General features: G+C 60.0%; 1 protein-coding gene across 1 annotated transcript; it reads left to right on the forward strand.

Moving 5' to 3' along the window:
- The first annotated feature begins 914 nt into the window (after positions 1 to 914).
- LOC104538930 (protein S100-A4-like) lies at positions 915 to 1,320 on the forward strand. The gene is made up of 2 exons (XM_010182314.1): positions 915 to 1,052; positions 1,156 to 1,320. The coding sequence occupies exons 1-2, from the start codon at positions 915 to 917 to the stop codon at positions 1,318 to 1,320; spliced, it is 303 nt and encodes a 100-aa protein (XP_010180616.1).
- Positions 1,321 to 1,593: the final 273 nt, after the last annotated feature.

Genomic DNA, 1,593 nt, shown 5'->3' on the forward strand with positions numbered 1-1,593 from the left:
GTGACGTTGCCCTGGAGCTGAGGAAACAGGAATGGCTCGCAGTTAAATCAAAACCAGAAAAAAAAAACCAAAAACCACCCCAAACACCAGCACAACAACAAAATCGTGGACAAACCCCGCTCCAGACACCCCGGGGACGCTGCCAAAACCGTCGTGTGCCGCATCTCACACCGCACCCCCAGGACGCGGTACCCACCGCCGCCCTCCCGTTATTCCTCGCCCCCAGGGATGCTCCTCGGCCAGGGGGTCTCTGTTGGCACATTTCTAACCCAAAGCAGCCCCCGTGGCGGCGCAGGAGGGGGGCGGTTCGAGGGGGGGGGGGGCACGGGCTGCTCCCAGGGTTTCCGCGCCTCCTTTACCAGCCAATATCGGAGCCGGCGCTGGTGCTTTCCCCCACCCCGTGCAGCGAGGGAGTTGTCCCAGGCGGGGCTATAAATGCCGTGGCCAAACGCCGGCTTCTTCCTGCCCTGCCCGTCCTCCGCCGTTTCATTTCAGCACTTGGTGAGTTTGATTTTCCCTGCTCCCCTTCCAGACGTTGCCAGCAGCGCAGCCGCCCCGTCCTGCAACGGGGTCCCCCTGTTCCCCTCCCCGGTACTGGCTGAGCTCGGAGGCTGCATTTCACCTCCAAGGGCTGGAAAAGTTCCTGTGCCCCTTTCCTTGCCTCCCGCTATGTTAACCCCCCTGGCATGGCTTTTTTGGGGTTGCTCAGCACCCCTACAATGTAGCAATGCTCAAGCTGGCTGTTGGGAGGGTGAAATTAGGGAGGAAATGGTGATGCGTCCCGGTGTGTGCCCTGGAGCAGGCCGTATGATTTGGGAAGCTGTCGGCCCAATGACACGGGGGGGTCCTGTGGGTGTCAAGCTCTGCCCTCACCTCCTCTTGCTGTTGGTGCCCCTAGGCCTGTGGCAGCCCCCATGGCATCTTCCCTGGAGCAGGCGCTGGCCGTGATGGTCTCCACCTTCCACAAGTACTCGGGGAAGGAGGGGGACAAGTACAAGCTCAGCAAAGTGGAGCTCAAGGACCTGCTCATGAAGGAGCTGCCCAGCTTCAGCGTAAGTGTGGGGCAGGGGGTGCCGCATCCCACAGGCAATGCTGGCACTGAGGGACGTGACCCTTGATGCAACCCCCCCCACCAATTGTAACCCCACTTTGCAGGGCAAAACCAGTGATGCCAGCTTACAGCAGCTCATGAGCAACCTGGACAGCAACAGGGACAGCGAGGTGGACTTCCAGGAGTACGTCACCTTCCTGGCCTGCATGGCCATGATGTGCAACGACTTCTTCCAGGACTACCCGGACAAGATGCCACGCAGGAAGTGAGCGGGGGGCAGCATCATCACCCCTATAATGTTCCCACTGTTTTTTTAATACTTTTCCAATAAAGGTTTCTTTAAATAAAGTCCTCCGAGTGCTTTGCAAGGGGGGTTTTTGGCCCTGGGGACAGGGGTGCTGTCACACAAGGGGGGACCCTGTGTGCGTTGCAGGTACCCGATGGTGAGTGAGAGCAAAGGCGCTTCCGAGCTGGGGTTTGCTGTGTCGCAGCTTGGGCACCGCGGCCCCGTGAGCCCCCGTTAATCGCCCGTGGGGTTGATC

The sequence above is a fragment of the Mesitornis unicolor genome, unplaced genomic scaffold (assembly GCF_000695765.1).
Source record: "Mesitornis unicolor isolate BGI_N332 unplaced genomic scaffold, ASM69576v1 scaffold28880, whole genome shotgun sequence".
Lineage (NCBI taxonomy): Eukaryota > Metazoa > Chordata > Aves > Mesitornithiformes > Mesitornithidae > Mesitornis > Mesitornis unicolor.